Source organism: Hylobates moloch, unplaced genomic scaffold (genome assembly GCF_009828535.3).
Source record: "Hylobates moloch isolate HMO894 unplaced genomic scaffold, HMol_V3 SCAFFOLD_2, whole genome shotgun sequence".
NCBI lineage: Eukaryota > Metazoa > Chordata > Mammalia > Primates > Hylobatidae > Hylobates > Hylobates moloch.
This window is the reverse complement of record NW_026652277.1, coordinates 5,640,368-5,654,987: the sequence shown is the minus strand read 5'-3', so window position 1 is coordinate 5,654,987 and position 14,620 is coordinate 5,640,368. Positions and strand designations below refer to the sequence as shown.

At 44.1% G+C, this 14,620-nt stretch overlaps 1 protein-coding gene across 3 annotated transcripts in view; it reads right to left on the bottom strand.

Moving 5' to 3' along the window:
- The window catches only part of FBH1 (F-box DNA helicase 1), a 43,405-nt gene that overhangs the window by 27,059 nt on the left and 1,726 nt on the right, over positions 1-14,620 (bottom strand). Inside the window, exons 1-5 of one of the 3 annotated variants that reach the window (XM_032149973.2) lie at positions 11,052-11,380; positions 6,173-6,328; positions 2,687-3,288; positions 279-409; positions 52-187 (exon numbers count right to left, since the gene is read on the bottom strand). In XM_032149973.2, the coding sequence (XP_032005864.1) occupies positions 52-187; positions 279-409; positions 2,687-3,288; positions 6,173-6,328; position 11,052 (1,026 nt within the window). In that variant the 5' untranslated portion in view covers positions 11,053-11,380. Of the gene's footprint in view, positions 1-51; positions 188-278; positions 410-2,686; positions 3,289-6,172; positions 6,329-11,051; positions 11,381-14,620 lie in introns of those variants that run through there. The other 2 variants (XM_032149887.2, XM_058431248.1) reach the window with 2 other exon arrangements.

Sequence of the window (14,620 nt, the reverse complement as noted above, 5' to 3'; positions counted from 1 at the left end):
TTTCCTCCAGTGAAATAAGATGCCGCCTTCTCCCGCGGCCTCCAGACCTACCCCGGCAGCAGCGTAGAGGTCGGGGAGGTGTTGCCGCATACACGCCTCAGCCTCAGGGAGGAGGGGGTGGTCCCTCAGACTCCACAGCACCCTCTCAGGATCCACACTCGGGGAGCACTTAGTGGTGGCTGTGTATCTGTAAGACATTCACGGGAGAGGCCATGAGTAGGGTGACCATAAGCACTGACGTACAAGGAAGACTTCCTTACAGCACAGGCAAAGCTCACCGTATGAGGTTCAGCACACACAGGTCTGACTCCTTTTCTATGCCACAGTTAGACAGGATGCCGTCCACTTTGCTGACAGCTTGCTCTTCATTCATCAGGTATCGATGGTACAGCTTCTTCCAAGGAATGAACTATGTAGTTAAAAAACAAAATAACATGATGCAAAGGCCATTAGAAAGCAGATTAATAAGGCAGGCAGATCACCTGAGGTCAGGAGTTTGAGACCAGCCTGGCCAACATGGCGAAGCCCCGTCTCTACTGAAAAAAAATACAAAAATTAGCCAGGCATGGTGGCACACACCTGTAGTCCCAGCTACTCAGGAAGCTGAGGCAGGAGAATCACTTGGACCTGGGAGGCGGAGGTTGCAGTGAGCCAAGATCAAGCCACCACAGTGCACGCTAGCCTGGGTGACAGAGTGAGACTCCATCTCAAAAAAAAAAAAAAAAAAAAAATAGAAAGAAAAAAAGCAGATTAAGCCACAAACACATAGATAACGTTTTACCAGTGAAAAGCAATCACAGCTCACAATTCAAAAGCCAGGAAAATCAGGCAGAAATGTTACACACATTTTTGTTGGAAACTAGGAGAACTGGGTCTTGGTCTTGGTTCTAACACTAACTTGTTATAGAATCTGGGAAAAGCTATAGCTTCAGTTTCCCTATCTGAAACATTAGTACACATAGCTCAGGGTTTCAATGGGAACAAAATAATATGAGAGCTGTGGCTATACTACTATCAGACAAAACAGACTTTAAGTCAATTTTTTCTGTTAAATATCGTTAAAAGAGACAAAGGACATAACGATAAAAAGGTCAATTCACCAAGAAGATATAATAACTATAAATATATATGCACCAAACATTAGAGCTCCTAAATACAGGAAACAACCCCTGACAGAACTGAAGATAGAAACAAACAGCAACACAATAATAGATTTCAACACCGCCATTTCAATGATGGATGGAACAACCAGACAGAAGATAAATCAGGAAACAGAGGATCTGAACAGCACTATGGACTAAGTGGGCCGAACGAACATATACAGAATACTCCACCCAACAACAGCAAAATATACATTCCTCTCAAGGGCACATGAAACATTCTCCAGGACAGATCACCTGTTAGGCCACAAAACAAGTTTCAACAAACTTAAAAACCACTTAAGTTATTATACGAAGTATCTTTTTAAATCACAATGGAATGTAACCAGAAATCAATAGCAGAAGGAAAACTGAAAAATCCACAAATATATGGATATTAAACAACATATCCTTGGCCAGGCACAATGGTTTATGCCTGTAATCCCTGCACTTTGGGAAGCTGAGACAGGCAGATCACTTGAGGCCAGGAGTTTGAGATCATCCTGGACTACAAGGTGAAACCCCATCTCTCCTAAAAATACAAAAGTTAGCCAGGCATGGTGGCGCATGTCGGTAATCCCAGCTACTTGGGGGGCTGAGGCACAAGAATCACTTGAACTCGGGAAGTGGAGGTTGCAGTGAGCCAAAATCGAGCCACTGCACTCCAGCCTGGGTGACAGAGCAAGACTCTGTCTCAAAAAAAAGAAAACAAAAAAACAAAAAAAACCCACATTCTTAAAACAACCAATGGGTCAAAGAAGAAATCACAAAGAAAATTAGAAAACATCTTGAGACAAATGAAAATGAAAACATAACATACCAAAACTTATGAAATGCAATGAATGCTGTTGTACTTTTAAGAGAGAGGTTTATAGCTATAAATGCTTACATTAAAACAAACAAACAAACAAAAAACGGGCCAGACATGGTGGCTCACGCCTGTAGTCCCAGCACTTGGGAGGCCGATGGCAGGCAGATCACTTGAAGTTAGGAGTTCCAGAGACCAGCCTGGCCAACATGGTAAAACCCCATCTCTACTGAAAATGCAAAAATTAGCCGGGTGTGGTGGCGCACGCCTGTAATCCCAGCTACTGAGGAGGCTGAGGCAGGAGAATCACTTGAACCAGGGAGGCAGAGGTTGCAGTGAGTCAAGATCATGCCACGGCACTCCAGCATGGGCAATAGTTCTCTGTCTCAAAAAAAAAAAAAAAAAAAAAGTCAAGGGAGAGATGAGGAACCCTCCAGGTGGGTAGGGTGGGAGGATGAAAGCAACCCAAGGAGGAGAAGGAATGTGCAGTCTGTGGTCAGGGCACAGCAGATGAGCTGTAGACGGAACACAGGGAAGCTGTGTTGAGTGGAAGTGAGCAAAGAGGCTAAAGTCATAGGGTGGGGCAGACATGGAAGGCCTTAAATGCCTCTAAGGAGTTTGAATGTCTTCTGAAGGCAAATGGAAACCATTTCTGAAAAGATCCTCTGATTAGAAGCGTGCATTAAGCAAAGTTACGTGCTTTTAGAGGAAACATCTCCCGACTCCAGCACTCACTCACCAGCGGGTCACTGATGATCTCCCTCCACAGGTGGCACACCAAGCTCAGGTTCCAATAGAGGTCTTCCACCGGGAGGAAGGCAAACACGTGCCTCAAGACCTCACTAGGCAGGCTGCAAATGTGGCTCAGTGCTTCCTGGCAGGGCAAGGTCCCAAGAAGCCCATAGTATGAGTCAGGAATGGGATCAGGACCCATGTCCCCAGCATCTTGGTCGGTTTCTCCAGACTCCGCAGAGAACCGAGACGTACTGTCCTCTGCTTCTTGCCTGGCCTCCCTAGGCCTTGTGCATGGCACAGACAAATGGTGCCGAGGAGCTTTCTTGGAAACTCCATCCCACCGGCTGGTCCCCGTATCCTGGTTACTCTCTTCCTCAGAGGACCGAGACCGCTTCCTGGAGGGCGGGGCAGACCCTGATGAGCCCAGCCATGCTTCTCCACTGCCTTCCTGAGGCAGTGCACAGCTGCTCTCTGCAGGAAAGATCATGCCACCCTCAGAGTCCTGACAGCTGTCCTGGCCAAGAGAATTGCTTTTGGCCATGTCATTGGTGCACGGCCGCTTGCCTGCTAGGAAGAACTCAGGGATGCATCTTTGACGTCCCTGACCTGTAGAGAGAACCCAAACAGGATGGACAAGAAATGAACGATGACTGTTGACCTGCTGTTAATGCATATAAGACACACTAATTTTCAATTATCTACGTTAATAGAGGAAAGAGATAAAAACACATTTATGGGCCAGCTGATTATGTAAATAGCTAATCCAAAAGATATTTATATTTGGCTGTATCATATAACCAGACACACATTTGCAAAGAGACAGAGACCAGTCTGCACATGGTGTGATGGCCAGTAATACTCCCTGCAGTAAATACAAGTACAGAGAAACAGGCTGCACGGGGAACATACGAATGGACAAAAAGGAGGTGACTGCTCACAACCACACTGCCACTCACAAAGTGCCCCGCTCCCACTCACTCTACAACAGGAAGCCTACATGTGCTTAAGCAGAAATTCACATGCTTGGGGTTATCAGGATTCTGAAAATCTCACTCTTTTCATTTGACAGTGCTAAAACTTTTATTTTTATTTCTTTTTTATTTATGTATTTATTTATTTATTTTTGAGATGGAATCCCACTCTGTCGCCCAGGCTGGAGTGCAGTGGCGTGATCTTGGCTCACTGCAACCCCTACCTCCCAGGTTCAAGCGATTCTCCTGCCTCAGCCTCCCAAGTAGCTGGGACTACAGGCGTATGCCACCACGCCTGGCTAATTTTTGTATTTTAGTAGAGATGGGGTTTCACCATGTTGGCCAGGCTGGCCTAGAACTCCTGACCTCAAGTAATCCACTCACCTCGGCCTCCCAAAGTGCTGGGATTACAGGCATGAGCCACTGTGCCCAGCTTTTATTTGTATTTCTTCCTGTGAAGGTGACACATTAATTTATTTTAAAATAAAAAGGCGGGACTCAGAATTCTCTTTGTAGTGTTAGAGTGGTACCTAATCTCTTCTACATGTTTGTTCAGTGAGCATTTACTAAGCACCAATGATTCTGAGACAAATGTAAAGTGAAAAACCTCACAAGACTTTTCAGAAACATAGGGAACATTTTAAAACTCCTAAAAATTATTTTTAAATGCCAAAGAAGTAAACACTTTATCAGTAATACATAGTTCCTTTCTAAATGGCTGTAACCAAAATATTCACTTTGGAAGAGAATGGACTGAAACTCGGTTTGGCCTTTAACAAAATTTATGAAACTGAAACAGATATTTTTCTATATTAGTAAAAAAAAAAAAAAGAAGAAGAAAAAAAAAACTATTAGAACTATTAACTGTTTCTTGGGCAATCGGATAGAAACCCAGAGTTTTGACATCACTATTACTATAGGTTAAATCCACATGATCAGGGTTAAATCCTAGTATTTTCTTTTTTAAAAAATATTATTATTATTATTTTAAATAGAGACGGGGTCTCATTATGTTGCCCAGGCTGGTCTGGCACTTCTGGGCTCAAGCAATTCTCCCACTTCAACCTCCCAAAGTGCTGGGATTACAAATAAGGCATTAGCTACTGCTCCCAGCCAAATCCTGGTATCTTCCAACTGTTAAATCCAGTCACACCCACAGTCACTGAGACCTTACCACCTGGTCAGGGCCACCTCACAAGTCCTTGTCAGTAAAGAACTCAAAATAGAGAAGAAACAGACTTCTACATACGGAACAAATTCAGTATCGGACAGGATATAAGTAAGTTTCAAACTGCCTCATACCGTTGGTTATAGTAGTTCCCACAGCAGGAAACATACAATAATTAAAGACAATCAGGCTGGGAGAGGTGGCTCGCACCTATAATCCTGGCAGTTTGACAGGCGGAAGCAGGTGGGTCTCTTGAGCCCAGGAGTTTGAGACCAGCCTGGGCAACATAGCAAAACCCTGTCTCTACAAAAAAATACAAAAATTAGCTGGACATGGTGGCACGTGCCTGTAAGTCCCAGCTACTTGGGAGGCTGAGGTGGGAGGCAGAGGCTGCAGGGAGCTGAAATGGTGCCACTGCACTCCTGGATGACAGAGCAAGACCCTGCCTCAAAAAAAAAAAAAAAAAAAAGACAACCAGATAATATTTGAGTTGAATTCTGAAATTAGTTGTATCAAAGGGAAATAAGGCAATCTAGATTTATTAACTAAAGTGGGAATTCATTTGGTACACGGGGGGACATTCCAGTTGATTTAGCAGAGACAAAATCTGAAGTCAAGGAGCAGGGTTACTGTAGCAGTCCAGGTACTAGGTGACAAAGAATTCAGGATGAAGGAACATTTTGGAGGAAAAATAATGACACATGGACATAGTGACAGATTGGACAGAGAAGATGAAGAGTCAACTAATCTCAGTGTTTCTGGATTGGAGTAAGAGTGACACTGGCCCATGTCTTCTATCACTTTTTAATTACACAAGCTAATAGGATTCATTCCATCACACTTGTCCGCAGCTTTTACGAACTATGGTAATAGGATAGAATTTTCATGGAAAACTCAGTGGGGTGCGGTGGCTCACACCTGTAATCCCAGCACTTTGGGAGGCCGAGGCGGGTGGATCACCTGAGGTCAGGAGTTTGAGACCAGCCTGACCAACATGGAGAAACCCCATCTCTACTAAAAAAACAAAATTAGCTGGGGGTGGTGGCACGCACCTGTAATCCCAGCTACTCAAGAGGCTGTGGCAGGAGAATCACTTGAACCCAGAAGGCAGAGGTTGCAGTGAGCCGAGATTGCACCATTGCACTCCAGCCTGGGCAACAAGATTGAAACTCCGTCTCAAAAAAAAAAAATTTTTTTTCATGGAAAACTCACAATAAAAAAAGTGTCAAGCTATTGCATGAAGACTACAAAGTCACAGCAGCAACATTTACAAATACTTTTAAACTAGGAGATATTCAAAGGACCCACACACTACAGGTTTTGAAATGCAAGAGTTTTAGAGGAGACATACCCCAACTCCCTCTTTTTGTTCTGGGTTTAGGATAGAGACCATGGTTCGGATCTCTGTTTGTCCATCTTTGACCGAAGGGCTGGGTCACAGCCAAGTGACTCCGAGCCAAATGCTGGCAGTCAATGGCAGTAAGATGCTTCCGCTTAAACCGTCTCACTGTTTCGTAACAGCAGGTAGAAGAAAGGGGATATTCATTAGTTATCGCTGATTCTACAAGCTAGCCAGCACATTATACTCAAGTTTCTGCATAGTGACATGATTTTGTCAACACCCCAGCCAACCCTTCCTCCCTCCCCTTGACCCCCAACTTTGTCCTTTCAGTTTCTTAGCATTTTTCTTCCTTAGAATTGAAGAATCCTAAGTGACATTTTAAGATCCTAAGATTTTTTTTTTCTACTTATACTTTCTAGAAGCCTTGGTCATGAAATGCTCATTTAAGAAAAAGTTGTGGCTGGGCGCGCTGGCTCACACCTGTAATCCCAGAACTTTGGGAGGCGGAGGTGGGTGGATCACCTGAGGCCAGGAATTGGAGATCGGCCTGGCCAACATGGCAAAACCCTATCTCTACTAAAAATACAAAAATTAGCTGGGCGTGGTGGTGCAGGCCTGCAATCCCAGCTACTCAGGAGACTGAGGCAAGACAATCGCTTGAACCCAAGAGGTGGAGGTTGCAGTGAGCCGAGATCACATCACTGCACTCCAATCTGGGCGACACAGCAAAAAAAGAAGTTGTCATTAGTGGATATACTGAGGTTTGGCATCTTTTCTTTAACTTTATCCAGGCCATTTCTATAATAATCAAAAGTATTTAAGAATCAGCTGTATATTTTTTTAAATAACAAAAAACTTTTATAACTTTGTTAGGTGGTTAAAATTTTTTAAATTGTAGTAAAAAGCACATAACATGAAAAGCACATAACTAGAAGCAAAACATCATGATAATAAAACAGGCTGCAATTTCCTTGAGAGAAGGACCAAAGGGCACACACCTCTCAGCCCCCCGAGCACCTCGGGATTAAGAACCGACTTGAAAGGACAGGAGCGACTCCCCCAGCCCCCAAATGGAAGAGAAGCCAGTTCCTTTTCAGGACCTTTAGAGGAGAAAACATCATATCTTCCCTTAGCAAAACACTACAGCAGCAATTGCGCCTAGAATTTTGTTTCAACGGTACTGAAATACTTAGTTTTGTATTACTCATCTTCTTTCAGGTAATTCTTGTCCATGCGTAACCAAGATTCTCCATGCTTCTGCATCTGTTACTGCATGTAAGATCTAGCTACCTCCTATGGCATTAAACACTAAAATATAAAGATACACTTCTTAAAAAATAAGAATTAGGCCAGGCACGGTGGCTCATGCCTGTAATCCCAGCACTTTGAGAGGCCAAGGTGGGTGGATCACTTGAGGTCTAGAGTTCAAGACCAGCCTGGCAACATGGTGAAACCCCATCTCTACTAAAAATATAAAAATCAGCCAGGTGTGGTGGCGGGCACCTGTAACCCCAGTTACTCGGGAGGCTGAGGCCCAAGAATCACTTGAACCCGGGAGGTGGAGGTTGCTGTGAGCCAAGATTGTGCCACTGCACTCCAGCCTGGGCAATGGAGAGAGATTGTGTCTCAAAAAAAAAAAAAAAGTGCGGTCCTAGGAAGTGATAAGGTCACGAGGGTGGAGTCCCCACAAATGGGATTAGTGCCCTTATAAGAGAGGTCTCAGAGAGCTCCCTTACTCCTGCCACCATGTGACGACACAAAGAGAAGGTGCCGCCTATGAACCAGGAAGTGGCCCTTACCAGACACCAAATCTGCTGGCCCCTCGATCTTAGACTTCCAGCCTCCAGATCTGTGAGAGAGAGACTTCTGCTTATAAGGGGCCCAGTTATGGTATTTTGTTATACCAGCCCGAATGGACTGAGGCAGCACACGTTCTGTGAATACTGAGTGGGTCAAGGAGGGTGAGGAGCAGGGAGAAGAATTTGGCTGGGAGGTCCAGGAGCCTACACTCTTAATCCTCAGGAATATGCTGTAGAACTGCTCCCACAGGGAGACATCCCTGGTACCTCACAACAGACTGATGACAGAACATCAAAAATGTTCAGTCCCAAAGGGAACTGCTTTGGAAAAGGTAATATGAACAGGATAGATTTTTATTTATGTATTTATCTCAGAAAATACATCTGAATCCAAAATGCTTGTTGCGAAGATTAAGTGTTTGCAGAAATCTAACAAAGACACAGGAGTAACAGAAAGCACTAATGGGAGTGTTGGAACACTGTGTTCTGCTTCGAGGGAGTTCCAGTATATTCCAGTATGTTCTGACATGAAGCCACCCTGGGAGGAACTGAGGTTCCGCACCGGGGGAGGGGCGCTTAGACTGGCGATCTGGCCTCTGTGCACTAAGATAAGTAACCTATATCATATATCTGGAATGGCGTTACTAGCCATAGTTTGGCTGGCGGGAGAGCTGGTACTTTTATTGAATTTTTATTAACACTTTTATTGGATTCCCCACCCCTTGGACTTATTGGATATATGCATCAAAAACAACTTTTCTAATGTCAGCTGGAGGTCAGGAAAATTAAATTCTATCTCTGGTCTCAGAGACAGGTGCTGTGATGCTCTGAACTGGGATCCAGGAGCCCTGTGTCCACCTCCTCCGCAAGAGCCCTGTGTCCACCTCCTCCGCAAGAGCCCTGTGTCCACCTCCTCTCCAATTACATGCATTACACCTAATGTTCCCTTAAAGCCCCTCCGAGGCTGTGGGGTGCAGGAGAAGACCCACACTTGGCAGGTATATTCATAGCCAAAGCCTTGCTTATGAAAGCGAGGATTATAATAACCTGCCATGCTGAATTCAGAGAATGAGACAATATATATGTAAGTACTCAAGCCACCCACATTGAGGGTGACAACACCTATCTCTAAATCTATGTCAACACCTAGCAACAGAAACGTCAGAATATGTGACTACCACACCAATCTGAGTGTCTCCTAAGGCACATCAGTTTTAATAGCGTTAATGTTCTTGCTAAATGGTTAAAAATAAAACCAAAACACTACACTAGAATTCTAATCACCCTTCTATTCTTATTAATATACCTTTTTAAAAAGCAGTTCAAAAATAACTTTATCAAAATAAAAATGCTCAAATGCTACTTCTTCCATAAAAATCCTCCTTCCCTGAGTCACGCAAAGCTCATGGTATGCCTCCCTCCCTACATAGCAAGTGCACTTTACACCTTCTGTAAAGGGCATTTACTGTTAGAAGCTGCTTGTGATTCTTTAGGGAATGAAGTTATCTGTGGTGAATGACCACAGATAAAGGGAAGCTGTGTCTAAACCAGGGGTTCTTGTGGGTGCAGAGAGATTAGAATCACTTATGGGGCTTTGCAAACTCCACATGGCCCCCAGGGTTGTTGAAATTGGTCTCCTACACACCAAATACGGCATCTGTGCTCCCACCCTTGGACACTCTCTTCCACAATGACCAACAGAAATGTGTTAGAGCCCTCAGGTGTCAGGGTAGAAAAACCAGAATGTACACAAACCATTTTGTCACACGAATATTCCCCAGGCCTAAGTAAGCTCATTCCCACACTGCCTTTTCTGTGACAGCTTTCTAACAGTGTGACCTCTCTGCCCTCCACCCCAGAAGTCTCCATTCTAGGACCCACCTCTCTTTGCTAACCCTCAGCTTTTAGCCCTACCTCAGCAATTCCTGGCCTTTGCTGACTTTGAAGTGGTCAGACCTGGAGTTTAGCCCTCCACCACCCCTGAAATCTCTTCACTTTGATGACAGTCTATCCCCTCCCAGCCCACTCTGACCCACTCCACGCCCTGGTGAGGTCCCCTGATGGAGATGAGGCCCTTATCAGTCTCCCCGAACAAGTCCTTACAAGAACTCTGCTACTGGGAACTAAAAGGAAGGGACCACATCTATCCCCTCATTCCTCAAAGTGCACAACGGGAAAACAAGAGACACTCCCGCACTTGCGGAGTGAGAACTGCGTGTCTGCCACTCCTCCCCTATGCTTTCATTTGCCTGGCTTCTTTTTTTAATCTTCTTTATTGAAAACAACTTACAAAACAAGTCACAGAAAGTGAAACTGTGTTTCAGGTTTTGTTGCAAAGAACGTTGTTGCTCTTCTCCCTGAGCACACAGCTGGGCTATACTTCCCAGTCCTGCGTGCAGGTGGATGGCGCCTTACCGCTGGGTGCCAGCTAATGCAATGGAACAGCAGCAGCACACGCCTCTTCCAGACCTGCCCTCCACTCTTCTCCTCTTCCCCTTAACTGGGAAGCTGATTCCCAGGACATCCTTAGAAGGCGGGTGTTCAAAATAGAAGAGCCTCCAGCAGCCTCAATCCTCCGACTACTGCTTTAAAAAGAACCCTCCCCACACCTACACACACAAATTCCAACCACCACCATGACCTGCAGCCTCCTTAGATTGTTATGGGATTGAAAAATAAACTTCTATTGTGAGGCCATTACATGTCTGGATCTATTTGTCACTGCAGCAAAGCTTACCCTAACCATTCACGATCATTTGAAATGGATACCAAATAATTTCCTTTCTTCTTCTACCTTTACTAATCAGAATTCATACCAAAAAGTCCTTTAAAACTTACAGGTTACAGACCTAAATGGACAAGACGAAGACAATAAGTACCTAGAATTCCTGGAAGGAAACATTATTATTAAATAATTGCTTTTATTTTTTTTTAAATCAAGTTGACTTTCTAGTACAAGGTACCTGACTAGAGAAACCGCTATAATACCATACCCAACTTTAACAAAGATCCACAGAGGGCAGTTTTGCTACTCTGGATAATTTCGGAGTCAGCTAACCGCCCTGGTCAGTTTCCCACATGCCTCTTACTTTCAGGGTGCTCTGCGAAGATCAGCAAGTGGGCACTTGTCCTCTGGCATCTCCTGTGGAGATGGCCCAGGGCCCCTGCGCAATGTAGCCCATTATCACAATGACTCAGGCACTTGACAGGTCCAATGGCAGCCTGGGAAATGGGAATAGCCCAATTTCAACAGTTCACTGTGTTATCTCTCAACTCCAGCATCATAAAAGTATTCAATCAAGCCAGGAAGCACTTCGCAGGGATAAAACCGCCCAGTACAGCCGAGATACTTGTAACAATTCTTTGTGTAAGTGTGCATTTAACATGTGTCTTATACAAATCATTGTTTTTAATTGCATTGTATTACATATTATATTAATAACAATTATTTGGATAAGTCTGTATTTAATAAGTCTTCCATCCCAGACTAAAAGCTCTCTGTTCTAGTGGGAAGGAGTAGAGAGGTACTTACACCCAGCATGTAACACATATTGCTTCATAAACAATTGCTGATTAAACGAACAAATGCACAGCTGCAGCACTTCTTCTAAAGTGTGGGCTGTCTTCCTTGGCTTTGAAGCTCTCAACTATCCGACAGCTCCTAAGTGCTTTACAGCTTTTGCAGTTCTTTCCTATATTCTGGTTTGACCATCAAAGCAATCCTACAATTGTGCCATGATTAAGCTGGGGCTCAGAGAGGGCTCGCCTGAAGTCACCTCGTAGTTCATGAGTGACGGCGCCAACACAAGAACCCGGGTTTCTGACTCCCCTAGTCCAGTGCACTTCCTACTGTGGTATTCTTCTCTCTGTATCTAGAAACCTTGAAAGCAGCTTCTGAAAACCTCAAGTTTAATTTCCATATTACATTTTTTTTAAATCATTGTGAAATGTCAGAACCAAAGAAATTGAGAAGTATTTGGAAAACATAACTATAAGGAAAATACCACTAAATGCCGTAGACCCGAAATGGAAAAACTTCAAAATATTGTGTCCCCATTAGCTCTAAAAGAAACGAATGCAGAAAGCAAGCCAAACAGAGCTCCAGCTCCTTTCCCAGGTATCCACTGATGCACAGCCAGGCTACCACAGCCTGCTTCTCCAGAAATCCAAAAGTTCCCAGGCAGTAAGCTCCATCTCCCCGGGATCCTCTCACTTCTGAGACACCTATGACTCCCTTGGAAACAGCACTCGTGTATGACAGCCAACGAGGATGGGCTGGGCTTTCCATTCTATGTTTTTCCTAAGGAAAGGAAGGAGTGTTTGAAAAACAACAGAAAGATCACTATTTATGGTCCAGAATATAATTTTATATATTTGAAAGGCTTTTTCTACAGTCAATTCATTCCACAACTACTTTTACATATCTGCTATGTCCCAGATTCATTTTAAACTCCATCAGGGCTTTGTCTTGTGGTATCCTTGGTGTTAAATGCTATTTTAGACATTAGTAATACAAAAGTGAATAAGCCTACCCATAAGGCAGCTACCAAAACAAACACAAGTTACTAAACATAAAGTAATATAACTACTACATAAATGCATGCATGAAGTGTTATGATAGTAAAGAAACATCAATAGAGTTAGGCAAGTTGAAAAAGGCTTCATGAAGAGTTGAGCCTTGAAAGAATCATGGGATTCAGTAAGGCGGAAGGAAACAATGTGTGCAAAAATACAGAGGCCTTAACAATGCACTAGTGTGGCAGCAAAGCTGGGCTTCATCAAAACAAGAGGTTTCCTAATGAGGAATGACAGGAGACAAGGCTGGAAAAGGAATTTGGAGCCACAGACTACAAAGGTCCTTACACATAATGATAAAGAAATTGGGCTTTAAAAAAAGAAATTGGACTTTATTAGGTAGGGGCTTCAAGGTATCATCCAACTTTTTTTGTTTGTTTTTTGTTTTGAGACGGAGTCCCACTCTGTCTGTGGTCCAGGCTGGGGTGCAATGGCACAGTCTCGGCTCATTGCAACCTCCACCTCCCAGGTTCAAGTGATTCTCCTGCCTCAGTCTCCCGAGTAGCTGCGACTACAGGTGCATGCCGCCACACCCGGCTAATTTTTTGTATTTTAGTAGAGATAAGGTTTCACTGTGTTGCCCACGCTGGTCTAGAACTCCTGAGCTCAGGCAATCCACCCGCCTCGGCCTCCCAAAGTGGTAGGATTACAGGCATCAGCCACCGCGCCCGGCCTCATCCAATTTTTAAAGCAGGGTCATTACACAATCAAATTTACACTTTAGGGTAGTGACTCGGGAGAGAGGATAGAAGGTGGAGAGACATGGAGATTGTCAGGAAAACAAGTCAGAAAGCCACCATACCAACCTACGTGAGAGTTGGCAAAGGCCTGAGAGTAGCAGACCCTGCAGGTGAATAAGAACATGGCTTTGTTTGACAAGACAGAAAGATAAAAGATAAAGAGCAACAAGGATAACTGGCATTTCTAGTAGAATATTCAAAGAGATGTTAATGTCATTAACCATGTTAAGGAATAAAAGAGAAACAGTGTTTGTGTTTTAATCACTTTTTCCCCGGAGTGAGAGGGAGGCTGAAAGTTCTAGTTTTAAAAATAATTTCTGGCTTTAAGTTATCTGTGGAATACCATGTTTATGCTCCAGGAGGTCCTCTGAAATCTGAGACTGGTCTTCAAAAGGCATGTGAATGACAGTTACAGATATAAGATTTGAGATGCTTTCTAAAAGTAGGTAATTTCACAGCCAGAAAGGCAAAGATGGAATCCAAATTCAGTTTCCAAATAAAATCAGCCTAGGAGGGATAGAGGAATGAGATAAGCAGCAAAAAGATGATGTCAACAAACCCAAAATTAGAATTCTAAATCTAATACCAATAGTGGTGTCTACACACACTCAAAAATCACGAAACCTGTCAAATCATCAGTGTACCAATGGGCATGCTGAAAAGCATACCCATGAAAAACAGGAGGAAAAGGAAAGACAGCCAAGAAGCAAGTCGGTGCCAATGACGACTACATGTGACGTGACAGTAAAGGCCAGACCACAACCTCCAAAAGTCTGCACAAAAGAAATGAGCAGCCCAACCGGAAAACAGCCAAGACCCAGGAAAGAGATCCATCCATTAGCTTTATTGTTCAGATCCCGCCCCTCTAGACCAAGCTTTTGCCTCAGAAAATCACAGGTACTGCGGGACAGATTCACATGCATTATCATTTAGTTATCCACAGGGGGATACAGAGCAAAGTAAGTTCATAGAGAAGACACAAGAGGCAGAATTGAAATGTGCAACACCAACGAAGTAACCAATTATCCTGGGTTCAAATATTCCAACCTGGCCAGGCACGGTGGCTCACGCCTGTAATCCCAGCATTTGGGAGGCCAAGCTGGGTGAATTACTTGAGGCCAGGAGTTTAAAGACCAGCCTGGCCAACGTGGTGAAACCCCGTCTCTACTAAAAATACAAAAAAATCAGCCGAGCATAGCAGCACACGCCTGTAATCCCAGCTACTTGGGAGGCTGAGGCAGGAGAATCGCTTGAACCCGGGAGGTGGAGGTGGCAGTAAGCCGAGATCGAGCCATCGCGCTCCAGCCTGGGCAACAAGAGCGAAATTCCGTCTCAAAAAAAAA